This window comes from Malaclemys terrapin, chromosome 2, assembly GCF_027887155.1.
Source record: "Malaclemys terrapin pileata isolate rMalTer1 chromosome 2, rMalTer1.hap1, whole genome shotgun sequence".
Taxonomy (NCBI): domain Eukaryota; kingdom Metazoa; phylum Chordata; order Testudines; family Emydidae; genus Malaclemys; species Malaclemys terrapin.
Genome location: NC_071506.1, coordinates 567,595 through 582,719, shown reverse-complemented (window position 1 = coordinate 582,719; position 15,125 = coordinate 567,595). Strand labels below are relative to the sequence as shown.

General features: G+C 50.8%; 1 protein-coding gene across 19 annotated transcripts in view; it reads left to right on the top strand.

The window, feature by feature from the left end:
* The first annotated feature begins 6,123 nt into the window (after positions 1–6,123).
* The window catches only part of SCRIB (scribble planar cell polarity protein), a 210,410-nt gene continuing 201,408 nt past the window's right edge, over positions 6,124–15,125 (top strand). For 16 of the 19 annotated variants that reach the window (XM_054017244.1, XM_054017243.1, XM_054017258.1 and 13 more), the window contains exon 1: positions 6,125–6,397. In XM_054017244.1, the coding sequence (XP_053873219.1) occupies positions 6,236–6,397 (162 nt within the window). In that variant the 5' untranslated portion in view covers positions 6,125–6,235. Of the gene's footprint in view, positions 6,398–15,125 lie in introns of all 19 variants that reach the window. The other 3 variants (XM_054017251.1, XM_054017247.1, XM_054017248.1) reach the window with 1 other exon arrangement.

The window sequence follows — 15,125 nt, the reverse complement described above, 5'->3', positions numbered from 1 at the left end:
TACTATCATCTAGCCAATTACTCCCCATTTGTAGTCCTGCATTTGGTTTTTCCTTCCTAAGTGTAGTACTTTACGCTTGTCTTTTTTGGATGTAAACTTGTTGATTTCAGAACAGGTCTCTAATTTTTCAAGGTCATTTTGAATTCTAATCCTGTCCTCCTGCTTGCATTCCCTCCCAGCTTGGTGTCATCCGCAGATTTTATAAGCGTATCCTCCATGTCATTATCTAGTCATTAATGAAAATTTTAATAATACTGGACCCAGGACTGACAACTGCAGGATCCCACTTAGATACACCCTCCTACTTTGACAGGGAACCATTGATAACAACTCTTGGACTCACCTTCTCTCCCCATTCATTGTGCAGGGAGCCTAGGTGCCTAACTCAGGCTTTGAGTCGTGATGGTGGTCTTGTGATTTTCTAGGAGCCTAGGAGTTAGGCACTGTGATGCACAGTGTTGCAATGCCTAAGCGCCTTTGTCGATTTGGGCCTTATTTCTCTGCCTCAGTTCCCCACCAAGCACACCCTAGATTAGGCTACTTTCTTAGAGGAGAATGTGTAGAACCTTGTCCTGTTGTGCCACTGTGAAATCCTTATTTTAAGTGGAACTGTTCGGAGTTTCTGCCTGTATGTGTCACATCCAGTTTCTGGGTGCGAACTGGACGATGGAGCTAAGACTCCTTGTGCAGCAGACTGCCAAGCAGGGGACAAGTTTGTTGCTCATTCTACTCCCACAAGCTGCAACCCTGAAGAATTCCACTGTAAAAGTGAATTCCACCTGCTCCTTGCAAATGTCTCATTTGCTCACTCCACCAACCATGGTATGGGGCAAAGTGGGGTTTGTTAGGGAGGCCTTATGCTTTGCCTATAACATTTATTTGTGTTCTGAGAGTACCCACAAGGTTCAAGGCTTTGTCCATGCACATGAACAAATCAAGCTCACAGTTCGTAGGGCCTGTAACATGTCTCTCGTATCATCAGAGAAATAACCTTGAATTATGAAGAAATGTAAGAATGAAGTAGGTGAGTAAACGCAACAAAAATCTCATATTAAAATAAACTCCTGTACTGCGAAATAGCAAATTTACTTACCTTAGAAAGGATCCAGAAGTGCTTCAGGCCATTGCAGACCAGAAGGGATAACTTCAGCCCCAACTAATTTGGTTGAAATGATAATTAAAAATAGAGTAGTAAATCACCTTGATGACCATGATTTGATAGAGACTAACCAGCACGGCTTCTGCAAAGGAAAACTGCCTCTCTCGTCTACTGGAATTATTTGAGTGTGTTGACAAAATAGTGGCTAAAGAAGAATTGTCTGACAATTTATTAAGACTTCCAAAAAAGCCATTGACAAAGTCCCCCTGGGAGACTATAAAGCAGGGGCTCTCAAACTGGGGGTCGGGACCCCTCAGGGGGTTGTGAGGTTATTATATGGGGGGTTGCAAGCTGTCAACCTCCACCCCAAGCCCCACTTTGCCTCCAGCATTTATAATGGTGTTAAATATATAAAAGTGTGTTTAGTTTACAAGGGGGGGGGGGTCGCACTCGGGCTTGCTATGTGAAAGGGGCCACCAGTACAATAGTTTGAGAACCCCTGCTATAAAGGGAACAGGGCACAGTCAACCTGCAGAACTCTTTGCCAAAGGAAGCTGTGAAGGTAAGATTATACCAGGGTTCAAAAAAGAACTAGATCAGTTCATGGAGGATCGGTCCATCAATGGCTATTAGCTAGGATGGGCAGGGATGCAAAACCATGCTCTGAAGTGTCCCAGCCTTTGCCAGGAGCTGGGAATGGGCGACAGGGGATGGATCACTTGATTCCCTGTTCTGTTCATTCCCTCTGGGGCACCTGGCATTGGCCATTGTCAGAAGACAGGACACTGGGCTAGATGGACCTTTGGTCTGACCCACTACGGCTGTTCTTATGTTCTAACAGGGGTGAGTAATGAGACTAGGAATTAGGAAAAGGATGTGTGATATGGAAAGCAGAGGGAGGGAGTTGAAGAACGAATCAGTTAGCATGGAGGAAAGAATGTCAGAAATCAACGCCTAAGAAAATGGTCTGTCCAAAAGTTCCAGAGGCCCTGTTGATGCTCACGCTGCATTGCCCCCAGCTGCTGTTGGGGAAAGGAGGAGCCTCGTGGCCGGACTTTGTCTCCCCCAGACCTGGGGGTGGGAGGGGGCCTCCCTGTGGGTCCAGGATGGTTGTGGGGGGAGCTGATTTGCAGCTGATTTGTTGAGAAGCTCTAGCACTTCCATGTTTTGAAGAAGGAACTTGTAATTTGAGAGAGGGTTTGCCTTGGGGATGGGGATGTGCCTTTTGCTTCCTTGTGGGAAAAACAGGCCACGTTTGGCCAAGGTCCAAGCCTATGAAAAAAATTTGTCTGGATATGCCCAATAGCCTTGTTAGAGCTTTGCAGCTAAATTCTCTGAAGATTTTGCTCCAACAGAGACACCGGGGCTGATAAGGACTTCTCTGCAATTGCTGCTCCAGGCTCCAGCAGCCACTGGCATGAGAACTGACAGCAGGGAGACTGTGTTCTGTGCCCTCAGTGCACCCGCTGCTGTGCCCACACAGCATGGAGGAGGAGAAACACTGAAATGCAGAATGGACAAGAGCTGGACTGGGGGGCTGAGGGAAAAGACTGGGATAAGGAACCTGGATGGGAGGGGAAGACAGTTTGGAAGCTGGGGAGATATTAGGACTGGCTGGGCAAGGGGACTTTGATGCAGATGGTAATCTCAGAATGGAGACTGAGATAGGCTTGAAGGAGACTGAAAATGGGATGAAGGGGTGGAATTGGGAAGAAGCTCTGGGGGAAGGGGAAGACAGAATGAGACATTTAGGGTGGAGACAAGGTTGGCACAGGATCAAGCTGGAGGTGGCAAAGGCAGAAGGGGTTTTGTATTAATTTAGATGGAATAAATGGGCCAACAGTGTTAACCCAGTCCCTGTCCAACATTAAACTGTTACTATGAGGTTTGGGATACAGACCCCACAGCTTGCTTAGTACCGCCGCAAACACATTAATAAAGGGTTAACATGAATTTTCATAAAGATACAGAAAACAAGGAAAAGCAATTAAAGGCTTTGAAATGTAAAGTATTAAGGCCTCCATTTTAACAACATTTCTTGTTGCCTTTCCCTTGAGCTGGAGAGAGATTTTTAGAAGGACCCCTGCCCCCTCCCGCCCCCCCCCCCCCTGTTTTACAGGCTCTTAGATGGCATTAGAGAGGATAACTGTCCTTTTGGGGAAAAGACAAGAGGTGAGTTGAGATGAGCAGACACTGTTGCTGTAGCTGCTCCTGTTAAAGTCCGATCCCATTTCATGTCAGGTTGGGGTTAGCTGGAGCCAGTAGAGGTGGCGATGTTATCTGGATCTCGCTCTCTGGCCCAGTCTGGTCAGATCATCTCCTAGGATTAGGACAAAGAAGATCTGGAGTGCAAGGAACTGTTGACACTGACAGCAATAAGAACAGGAGTACTTGTGGCACCTTAGAGACTAACAAATTTATTAGAGCATAAGCTTTCGTGGACTACAGCCCACTTCTTCGGATGCATATAGAGTGAAACATATACTCTACTTGCGCTACATTGACGACATAGAATCATAGAATATCAGGGTTGGAAGGGACCTCAAGAGGACATCTTCATCATCTGGACCCATGGAAAAGAAGCCCTTGAGGAATTTCACCATGATTTCAATAATTTCCATCCCCTCATCAACCTCAGCCTAGATCAATCCACACAAGCGGTCCATTTCCTGGACACTACTGTTCTAATAAGCGATGGTCGCATAAATACCACCCTATACCGGAAACCTACTGACCGCTACACTTACCTACATGCCTCCAGCTTCCATCCAGGACACACCACACGATCCATTGTCTACAGCCAAGCTCTAAGATATAACCGCATTTGCTCCAATCCCTCGGATAGAGACAAGCACCTACAAGATCTCTATCAAGCATTCTTAAAACTACAATACCCACCTGCTGAAGTGAAAAAACAGATTGACAGAGCCAGACGAGTACCCAGAAGTCACCTCCTACAAGACAGGCCCAACAAAGAAAATAACAGAACACCACTAGCTGCCACCTTCAGCCCTCAACTAAAACCTCTCCAGCGCATCATCAGAGATCTACAACCTATCCTGAAAGATGATCCTTTACTCTCACAGATCTTGGGAGACAGACCTGTCCTCGCTTACAGACAATCCCCCAACCTAAAGCAAATACTCACCAGCAACCACACATCACTGAACAAAACCACTGACCCAGGAACCTATCCTTGTAACAAAGCCCGATGCCCACTCTGTCCACATATCTATTCAAGTGACAACATCATAGGACCTAATCACATCAGCCATACCATCAGGGGCTCGTTCACCTGCACATCTACCAATGTGATCTATGCCATCATGTGCCAGCAATGCCCCTCTGCCATGTACATTGGCCAAACCGGACAGTCTCTACGCAAAAGAATTAATGGACACAAATCTGACATCAGGAATCAAAATACTCAAAAACCAGTGGGAGAACACTTTAACCTGTCTGGTCATTCAGTGACAGACCTGCGGGTGGCTATATTACAACAGAAAAACTTCAAAAACAGATTCCAACGAGAGACTGCAGAGCTAGAATTGATTTGCAAACTAGACACAATCAACTTAGGATTGAATAAGGACTGGGAATGGCTGAGCCATTACAAACATTGACTCTATCTCCCCTTGTAAGTACTCTCACACTTCTTATCACACTGTCTGTACTCGGCTAGCTTGATTATCACTTCAAAAGTTTTTTTCCTCTTACTTAATTGGCCCCTCAGAGTTGGTAAGACAACTCCCACCTGTTTATGCTCTCTGTATGTGTGTATATATATCTCCTCATTATATGTTCCATTCTATATGCATCCGAAGAAGTGGGTTTTAGCCCACGAAAGCTTATGCTCTAATAAATGTGTTAGTCTCTAAGGTGCCACAAGGACTCCTGGGGAGGGGGGGCAGTGGGGAATCTGCCAGAGCAGGGGAGGGAGGTGGTGGGGGGAGGGGACCGGCGCGGCTCCAGGCGGGCTGAGGGCCGGGGCGGGGGGGCGGTGGTACGCCGTGGTCCCGGGCGGGGTGGAGCCGGAAGGCCGCGGGGCATGCTGGGAGCCGTGGTCCCGGGCGGGGTGGAGCCGGAAGGCCGCGGGGCATGCTGGGAGCCGTGGTCCCGGGCGGGGTGGAGCCGGAAGGCCGCGGGGCATGCTGGGAGCCGTGGTCCCGGGCGGGGTGGAGAAGGAAGGCTGCGGGGCATGCTGGGAGCTGTAGTCCCGGGCGGGGTGGAGCCGGAAGGCCGCGGGGCATGCTGGGAGCCGTGGTCCCGGGCGGGGTGGAGAAGGAAGGCCGCGGGGCATGCTGGGAGCTGTAGTCCCGGGCGGGGTGGAGAAGGAAGGCCGCGGGGCATGCTGGGAGCTGTAGTTCCGGGCGGGGTGGCGAAGGAAGGCCGCGGGGCATGCTGGGAGTCGTAGTTCCAGGTGATCGGACTCGGATTCCCAGGGCCCCTCACGGGGGGCGGAGCGGCTGCGGCCTGAGGAGCCGGCGGGGCCCGAGCGCTGCAGCGACCCGGGCTGGAGTCGGAACCGCCGCGGCCTGAGTCTGAGGGAACCAGGCCTAAGGCGGCGGCGGCGGCGGCGGCGGCCATGCGGAGCTCGCGTTTCCCCGGCCCTTGAGACCCGGAGCCGCCGCTTCCCCCTGAGCGCGGCCGCCGAGGAGGAGCCGGAGCGTCGGGACCCTTCCTCCTCCCGGAGCCGCCCCTCAGCGCCCCGGCCCGGCCCTTCCCCCCCGGAGCCGCCCCGGCCCTTCCCCCCCACCCGAGCCGCGCCTGCCCCTCAGCGCCCCGGCCCTCCCCGGAGTCGTCCCGGCCCCTCAGCGCCCCCCCCCCCCCCCCCCCCGGAGCCGCCCCTTAGCGCCCCAGCCCGGTTCTTCCCCCCCCCGGCCCCCCCTGCCGCCCCGCCCCCCCACCGGAGCCGCCCCTTAGCGCCCCAGCCCGGTTCTTCCCCCCCCCCCCCCGCCCCACCTGGCGCCCCGCCCCCCCACCGGAGCCGCCCCTTAGCGCCCCAGCCCGGTTCCCCTCCCCGGAGCCGCCCTCAAGGACCTGCCCCGCCCTGCCCCGGCCCTTCCCTTGCCGGAGCCGCCTTTCACGGCCCCTCCGCTCCCGGAGCCGGCGGAGCCGGCGGGCCCGCCCGGGAGGATGCTGCGCTGCATGCCGCCGCTGTGGCGCTGTAACCGGCACGTGGAGGCGCTGGACCGGCGGCACTGCTCGCTGCAGGCGGTGCCCGAGGAGATCTACCGCTACAGCCGCTCCCTGGAGGAGCTGCTGCTGGACGCCAACCAGCTGCGGGAGCTGCCCAAGGTCAGCGCCGAGGGGCTGGGGCTTCTCCTGGGGAGTCCCCGCCGGGCCGGCCCCGCAGCTCGGAGCCCAGAGCTGAGGCTGTCTGGGCAGGTCCGGGTTCGGTCCGCCCAGCTGGAGGAGGGGGGTTGTTACACAGGCAAGGCAGTGGGTGAGTGTGGAGATTGTAGGGGCAGGTGTCAGAGGAGAGGAGCGCGGGGTGATGAAGTGGGTGCTCTGCCTGCTGTCGGGGGAAGGATACTGGAGGAGCACTTGAGTGGGTATGTGCATTCCCCGGGGGAAGGCCTCTGAAGCACTTGGGTTGGGGGCGCAGGTGATGGGGAGCAGTAAGGCCAGGTGGGGGTGGTACACTGGTAAGCGTGAAGTGTGTGTGTGTGCAGTTGTGGGGATGGATATCAGAAGAGTGCTTTGCTAGTGAGCAGAGCAGGTACTAGGGTAAGGCAGTAGGAATAGCAAGGGGGTACCGGTAATGGGGAGAAGGGAGATAGTGGTAGCAGTGGGGTTGTGTACCACAGGTAACAGGAAGGCTATCTAAGGAGGCTCTGGAAGGCATGGATAGAATATAAATAGAAGGAATTGGAGCATGGGGGCAGGGAATGAGGAGCTGGAGGGATTGTAGTTAATTCATCTTTATTTCGGTGTAGAAACTTTCCTGAAAAAACCCAACCCATTCAAATTTTGGGATCAGTGGGAAAGGCTCTTGGTCTGGTTCAAACTTCTGCCTTCTCTTGGGGCTGAGAGTGCTTTGAACAGGCTTGACCCCCCCCATCCATTTAGTTTCCTCAACTTCGTCTTCAGGGTTGGTGTGGGGGTGGAGGAAGCTTGGTAAAAGTCTGAATAAACGTACCTCACATCCTCCCAGCACCTTTTCCGTTTCACCTGCTCTTGTTACCTACCCCTTGGAGAATCCTGACGTGTGTAAAGCCAGATTTCCTCTATGGCGGCTGGACTGGGCTCTAGCAGCTTGCACTGATAGATTTGATTTGTGTGTTAGGAGCATTTGTCCCTCCTGGTGGTGCTGTCCCATCCTGGGGACTTGCCACCAGAGCTCTCTCTGGGTATGTCTATACTACCTGCGGGATCGGCGGGCAGCAATCGATCCAGCGGGGTCGATTTATCATGTCTAGTCTAGACATGATAAATCGACCCCTAAGCGCTTTCCTGCGAGAGAGGCGCAGGCGGAGTCGATGGGGGAGCGGCAGCAGTCGACTCACCGTAGTGAAGACACCGCGGTGAGTAGCTCTAAGTACGTTGACTTCACCTACGTTATTGTCTACACTTACAGCAACCAGCGGCATAGCTGCATTTGTTCTGGTGCTGCTGTAGTGCTTAGTGAAGATGCTATCTAGGCTGACGGGAGAGCTTCTCCTGTTTGCATAGCTAATCTACCTCAGTGAGAGGTGGTAGCTATGTCTCCGGGGAAGCCCTTACATTGACACAGCGCTAGGGGGTTAGGTTCGTATAACTACATTGCTCAGGGGTGTGGATTTTCTACCCCGAGCGATGTAGTTATACTGACATAACATTTCAAACTAAGGTTTGATCTTAAGTTCTGTGTGGCCTGATAGCTTTAGTCCCCTGAATTTTTTTTAGGTTTTTATAGTTGTCCTGTGCCCATCACCATAGTGCCTGAGTTCCAGGAAGGAAGTACTCGGTTTCCCACTGACACCTGCACTTTTCAGCCTTTGTAGGATGACCTCTGCAGGACTGTCAGCATACAGCAGGGGGACAATAGCGGGACCCTGTGCTGAGGGGCTTAGTTTGCAAGCACCGCTAGTCAGATTCTTGCATTTGAGTTGAGGGGCTCTTGGATCATTTAATCCAGTCTCTGTGACCAGTTCATGGTGGATTAAATGCAATACTGAATGGCATGAGCATAGTCTAGCAAGAACGTTTTGTTACAGGGCTGGGAGGAGCTTGGCCAACAGAAGCTCTTCCATGCGTAGGGAGAGTCATAAAATTAGGCATTGAGTCTAGACTGGGTGGGTGAAAGAGTTGATGGGGAGCGGTCAGAAGAAGCTTTGGTGGAGCAGAGAGCGCGGGACTGTGTAGGAGGGAGGAATTGGGCAGGGATTGAAAGTAATAGAGAAGTGACTTGGCAGCTGCATCTTGGGGGTGGTGGTGATGGGAGATGTGAGGCTGGAGGCTGCACTAGCAGGTGGGAGATGATGGAAGCCTAGGCAGGCAGGAGCTGCCTCCTTTGTCCACAGGCTGGGCTCCTGCAGCTCTGAGCCCAGCCGTTTGAAACCCAAGGTCAGGCAGGGCCTCTGCTGGGCCAATTAAGACCAGCTTTTATTTTGCTGGCAAACTGGGGCCTGGGTGGAGGCTTCTGGGTTTTTATTTACTTCTGTGGAGGAGTAAAGGTGCTCCTTCTAATCTCTCAACACCAACTCAGCCCCTCCCTGGCATGGAGGGAGACAGCCAGCAAAGATTCATCAATGGCTTCAGCTCTTCCCCTCCAGCCTCTTGTACTGCCATATTGCACTCTGATGCCTTTGGAAAGGAGGGTTGGCAATGAGCAGGTCTCCTTGGTCTTCATGTGGAATTAAGTGGCAGTAATTTAACAAATTCAGCTTAGAAACTTCTTTTGCTTGATTGGTGCTTGAATCTGTTAGGAATCAGTTTAGTTAAATTGGCACAACCTTTGCGTTTCGACATGCCTGTTTCTCTCTAAGGCTTGGTCTACACTTGGGGTGTGTGTGTCAATCTAAGTTACGCAACTTCAGCGATGTGAATAACGTCACTGAAGTCGACGTACTTAGGCCTACTCACCATGGTGTCTTCACTGCGGTGAGTCGACTGCTGCCGCTCCCCCATCGACTCCGCCTGCGCCTCTCGTGCTGGTGGAGTACCGGAGTCTAGACTAGACGCGATAAATCGATCCCCACTGGATTGATTGCTGCCCGCCGATCCGGCAGGTAGTGTGCACATACCCTGAGTTCGGTGTGTATGCTGCGGCACCTGCTGCTATAGTGGTCCTGTCTGAGGGCTGAGGCTGAACAGCTGGTTTCCTCACTCCACTTTCATCCCTTCCCCTCTGCCACAGCTTCCCCTTTCGTCAAACCCTGGACAGTGTTGACTCTGAAGAAGATTTCAGGGATAATAGTGGACAAGCAACTCAACATGAGCTCTCCCTGCGATGCTGTGGTAGAAAAAGCTAATATGATCCTTGGATATATAAACAGGGAGTAGGAGTGGGGTGGTGATTTTAAATCTCTATACAGTATTGTTGAGACCAGTATTGGAATACTGTATCCAGTTCTGGTGTCCACATTTTAAAAAGCAAGTTGAAAAATTGGAGAAAAGACACAAATGAGTCAAGGGATGGCAAAAATGCCTTACAGTGAGAGATTGAAAGAGCTCAATCTATTATAGTTTTTATAAAAAAAAAAAAAAAAATTAACTGGCTTGATTGTAGTGTATTAGAACCTTGAGAGGAGGGAAATATCAGGTGCTCTTCTATTGTTTAATATCTTTATTAATGATCTGGAGGATGGCGTGGACTGCACTCTCAGCAAGTTTGCAGATGACAGTAAACTGGGAGGCGTGGTAGATACGCTGGAGGGTAGAGATCAGATACAGAGGGACCTAGACAAATTAGAGGATTGGGCCAAAAAAAACCTGATGAGGTTCAACAAGGATAAGTGCAGAGTCCTGCACTTAGGACGGAAGAATCCTATGCACTGCTACAGACTAGGGACCGAATGGCTAGGCAGCAGTTCTGCAGAAAAGGACCTAGGGGTCACAGTGGACGAGAAGCTGGATATGAGTCAATAGTGTGCTCTTGTTGCCAAGAAGGCTAACGGCATTTTGGGCTGTATAAGTAGGGGCATTGCCAGCAGATCGAGGAACGTGATCGTTCCCCTTTATTCGACATTGGTGAGGCCTCATCTGGAATACTGTGTCCAGTTTTGGTCCCCACACTACAAGAAGGATGTGGAAATATTGAAAAGAGTCCAACGGAGGGCAACAAAAATGATTAGGTGTCTGGAGCACAAGACTTATGAGGAGAGGCTGAGGGAACTGGGATTGTTTAGTCTCCAGAAGAGAAGAATGAGGGGGGATTTGATAGCTGCTTTCAACTACCTGAAGGGGGGTTCCAAAGAGGTTGGAGCTCGGCTGTTCTCAGTGGTGGCAGATGACAGAACAAGGAGCAATGGTCTCAAGTTGCGGTGGGGGAGGTCCAGGTTGGATATCAGGAAAAACTATTTCACTAGGAGGGTGGTGAAACACTGGAATGCGTTACCTAGGGAGGTGGTGGAGTCTCCTTCCTTGGAGGTTTTTAAGGCCTGGCTTGACAAAGCCCTGGCTGGGATGATTTAGTTGGGAATTGGTCCTGCTTTGAGCAGGGGGTTGGACTAGATGACCTCCTGAGGTCCCTTCCAACCCTGATATTCTATGATTCTATTCAGTGGAGAGAGGCATAACAAGAACCAATGACTGCAACTTAAAGCAAGAAAATTCAAAGTCTGTGCCTAACAGTGTGGTTAATTAACCATTGGAACAAACTACCAAGGGAAGCTCAACCTACTCAGCTTAATAAAGAGTAGGTTGAGGGGTGACTTGATTACAGTCTACCTACATGGAAAACCAATATTTAATAATGGCCTCTTCAGTCTAGCAGAGAAAGGTCTAACATGATCCAATGGCTGGAAGTTGAAGCTAGACAAATTCAGACTGGAAATAAGGTGTAAATTTGTGTCAGTGAGGGTAACTAACCCATGGAACAATTTACCAAGTGTCATGGTGTATTTTCCATTACTGTCAATTTTTTAAATCAGGATTTGATGTTTTTTCTAAAAGATGTGCTCTGGGAATTATTTAGGGGAAGTTCTATGGCCTGTGTTATAGAGAGGTCAGACCAGATGATCACAATGATCCCTTCTGGCCTCAGAATCTATGAAAGTGGTGAATTCTCCATCTCTTTTGATATCTTCATATCAAGACTAGATTATTATTATGATCCTTATTGGCCTTAAAATATATGAAAATGAATCTATGAAATGTGGATTGATACCCCCGTTTGTGGGGGGTTCTGAGGCCAGAGTCAAGATCAGTGTGCTGGGCAGTGTATAGACACGTGGGATACACCAAGGAGTACTCACACGAATGTGTGCTTTGTCCTAGAATAACAGTAGAGGTGAGCTGGGAGCAGCTATGCAGGCTGCTTGGGTACTCAGTTACATTGAACTGAATGGCAGAAATCTTTCTGCCCAGGGTGGCCTTCATGCTGTGCTTGCCTGTTATATGGGCCCTCTACAAAGCAAGGAAGGGTGGAGGCAGAGAGATGGGAAAGACTAGTTAGGTCCTATTCAGTCCTTTCTCAGGGACCAGTTGGGGTTTTCATTGCACCTGCTGAATCTCTGCTCAGTAATTTCACTAGCTAACGTCCTGCACCCCCTGAGACACAGGCAGCCCTGGGCCAGCTGCCTGCTACATCTTTATATATTCCAGGATCCCTTTGTCAGCTCCTTAGTGTGATAGTTATTCTCACAGAATCTCCCTCCTTTACCTGCTAGCCAGACTGTGACATACTCAGTATCTCAGAGGCTCTAGAAATGGTTGGGTCCCTTCCCCACTGATTGCTGGACCCACTTTTCTGTGCTATGTTCATATAATCCCTCCTTACTCCACTTGACTGCAGTAATTCATTCTGTTTTTTGCAGATGTATCTGGCTGTGTCTCCTTGAACCATCCCATTGATAAATATAGGGAGCAGTGTAGTGAGAGGTGGTGATAGCTGGACAGTCCTGTGCAGGGAGGAAGATGGACTAGGTGACCTATGGGGCTTGTCCAACTGTAGATCCTGTGACACTTCGTTACCTCTCCTCTTCCATTTGGCTTCAGGGCATTTTAACCATGTCTCTGAGCCAGTTCCTTGCAATCCACCTTCCCATTCAGGGCCGGCTCCAGGCACCAGCTTAACAAGCAGGTGCTTGGGGCGGCCAAGGGAGAGGGGCGGCACCTGCGGCATATCGGGGGCAGCAGGTCCCTCACTCCCACTAGGAGTGAAGGACCTGCCGCCGCCGATCGCGGCTTTTTTTTTCCCCACTTGCTGCAGCCGGTCGCGATTGCGATCGCGGCTTTTTTTTTTTTTTTGCTTGGGGTGGCAGAAATGCTGGAGCCGGCCCTGTTCCCATTCCCTGCATTCTTCATTTTCAGGGGAATTGTTTGTGCCTAATGGTGTCTGAGGAGCCCCCACTGCTTCCTCCCACTGAGGGGGATTTTAACTCTTCTTCCCAGGGCCCCTCATGAGATTTCTTCATTCCCCCAAATTTGCTTCGCTGCATTCTAAGGCCTTGTGTTCCTGCACTCTCTGAATGCCGCACTCCTTGCTGTGCTAAGTTCAGGCTGCGTGGGGTCATTGACCCCCAACTACCCTGTCATTCTCACGTTCTCAGCCCATTTCTTCCTTTCAGAGGTAGATCTGATTTGGTATTTGTAGTGTGGTGCCACACAAAGACCCCCCTGAGGAACTGGGCCTCGTGGTGCTGGGTGTTGTACAAACACATAGGGTGATGTGACCTCTGCCCTGAAGAAGTTGTAATCCAATTGGAAACGATGCACCAAGTGTGTGTGAGCAGCTATTGCATAACCGGATGGTTCTCAATCACTGACAGTTGTTTTGGTATAGTTCAAGCAAATAAAATCCTGTAGTCATGACTGCTGCTCAGCTGCCTGTTAATGGCTGATTCCTTGTAGGAGTCCTGGCAGAAGTAGATCTGGAGAGGATTTGGAAGGAGGGAGTAGTACCTGATGGATCAGTGCAAGAAGGGCCTTCCCTACGTAAGGATGGCATGGAAGAAAGCATGAGGATATTTGTGAGAGCAGTTGACACATGGACCTTCATGGCTGGCATCATTGAGGGGAAGGGTGTGTGTGATAGAGCAGATAAACAACAAGGAATGGAGATCTGGATATTTCTTGGACTAATTTGTAAATTTTTGCTTTGTCAACTGTGGACCACCCTCTGCTATGACCTCAAGCTAAGCAGGTTCAGGCCTGGGCAGTACTTGGATGGGAGATCTCTAATGAATTTCAGGGTGCAGCAGTATGAAATGTTGGTGCCTCAGCTGGCACTCTTCACTCTGAGTCAGTGACAGACCGTGCCCCAGTGTGGTGCTATAGGGGTGCTGTGCTCCATGGAGTGCTAGTAGGGGCTGTCTTTACTGTGTCAGTGCTGACTGTAATGCCCCAGCATGGCACTAGGGGGTACTGTGCTGCTGATGCTACTGTGTCCCACATGAGATTTAAATTGAGGCCCTGAGCAGTTGTGGTCAGTAAAGATCCCACAGTACTTTGTGGGAGTGGAGTGTTAGCCCTGGTGTCCTGGCCAAATTCTAGCTTGGGGCTTTTCTTTTCACAGCCTAAATTCCCTTGAAGTTTAATCTGGACCTGGAAATCCACTTTGCTTCTGCTCTAAACTCTTGTATAATGTTGCTGTTAGCTGTGAAACAGCTGCTGCATTCCACCCCAGAGGGGGGCTACATTCCCAGTTCCCTGCTGAGGTGCCTGTGAAGTGTCAGCTGGTGAGCCTTGGGCTCTGAGACTGCTTGCTTTGTGTCTTAGCTGGAATCTTTTCCTGGCATTTAAGTATTTTCATGTATTTGAAACACACTCCTTAGAGCCTGATATGTGGGGTTAAATAGCAGGAAATCCGGCTGATCTGCATTACAGGGGTCTGTCTCACTGCTGCCAAGGAGCTGTCAGCCCACGGGTGTATGGGTACTCCTCTGCTCTCAGCCCATGTGCACATACCCCTCCCATTGGTTTTGGGGTTTTGTACTCTGGTGTGTGTGCGTGCTTGGAGCATCGTCTGCTTTTGTCTTGTTCCGTGTGCTGCAGCACTGGTGAGTGTGTCCTACCTTTGCTCTCCTTACTGCAGCCCTAGGTTCTGGTGAGTGCTGCTGTGCATGTGGTTTTGTTGCTGCAGAGCATCAGCTGTTTCTGCTCAGGGCTCTGTCACTGAGCTGCGGCCTTTGTTACTGGTTCAGTTGTCCTCTCGCTGGCCTAGCATCTCCCCCACCCTGGATCTGCACCCATTTGTGCCCGGGTCTTGTCACATCTTGTTATCTAACCAAGACTGGCTGGATCTGATCAATATTATGATGCGGGGACCTCCAAGGGACACCAGGTACTACAGGGACTGGGATGGGGAGCTGACTAGGGGGTGCTCCTCTATCTGACTCATAAGAACAGCCGTACTGGATCAGACCAAAGGTCCATCTAGCCCAGTATCCTGTCTTCTGACAGTGGCGAATGCCAAGTGCCCCAGAGGGAATGAACTCCAAGCTGACCAGGTGCCAGTCCTGTGCTAGGGGTGCTGTGATGCTGGAGATGTCTTTCAAATGGGACTTAAAACCAACATTCTTATCTTTCATAGTTATTCATGGTCCTTCGGGGTTTCTCGCAGGAGTAGGTGTGCTAACTAACCCCATTGTTTTGACAAAATCTCAGTTTGGGTAATTCCATCCTACTTCTCAATTCCCTCTGCCCTTTCACTCTTCTAAGCTGGTTTGTAGTGTTACGCTATGGCTCTTAAGCAGCTGCTGTATCCCAACAACAGAGGCGGCGGCATTTTGGCACCAGGTGCGGGATCCCTGTATGAACAGCTGCTGTTCAGAGGGAGTTGCATTTCACAGATTATAAAGCCAGAACGGAGCACTGTGATACTCTAATCTGACCTCCTCATAACACAGACTATAGAACTTCACTAAAATCATTCTTGGTT